The 403-nt window shown below is 42.2% G+C and overlaps 1 protein-coding gene across 1 annotated transcript in view; it reads right to left on the bottom strand.

Moving 5' to 3' along the window:
• Positions 1-403, bottom strand: part of LOC119588174 (Down syndrome cell adhesion molecule-like protein Dscam2) — a gene marked incomplete at its 5' end in the record, with an annotated part of 86,952 nt that extends 86,549 nt beyond the window's left edge. Inside the window, 1 exon segment of the mRNA XM_037936876.1 lies at positions 315-403. Within this exon segment, the coding sequence (XP_037792804.1) occupies positions 315-381 (67 nt within the window).

Below are 403 nucleotides of genomic sequence, written 5' to 3'. Positions count from 1 at the left end.
AACTAACATAGAAATTTCATACACACACTCAGACACCACAACTCCGTCCATCCTTCATCACTTTGTTCCGAACAAGTATTGTGGTGCAACCTGAAGTTGAAAGTTAGGAAGATTCGCAATTGATGTTTCATTTTTTAATCATTAGTTGAAAACAGTTTTTTCAGCCACTATATCATCGCGATACACAAAGTGACCAAGCTCTTGCACACACTGAATAAAATATTTATCACGATATTTGTTTCAAGCTTTTGAGGTATTCACATGCGATAAATGGACCATACAAAAACAGATTCCAAAAAAGGTCAAATACTTACCGCCGAGGTCAACCTGCGCTGCCGCCTGGGTCGAGTCCTCGTCGTTCTTGGCCAGGCACTGGTACATGCCCCCGTCCTCGCGGGTTATC

The sequence above is a fragment of the Penaeus monodon genome, chromosome 23 (genome assembly GCF_015228065.2).
Source record: "Penaeus monodon isolate SGIC_2016 chromosome 23, NSTDA_Pmon_1, whole genome shotgun sequence".
NCBI classification, from domain to species: Eukaryota; Metazoa; Arthropoda; class Malacostraca; order Decapoda; family Penaeidae; genus Penaeus; species Penaeus monodon.
This window is presented reverse-complemented; position numbering and strand designations above follow the sequence as displayed.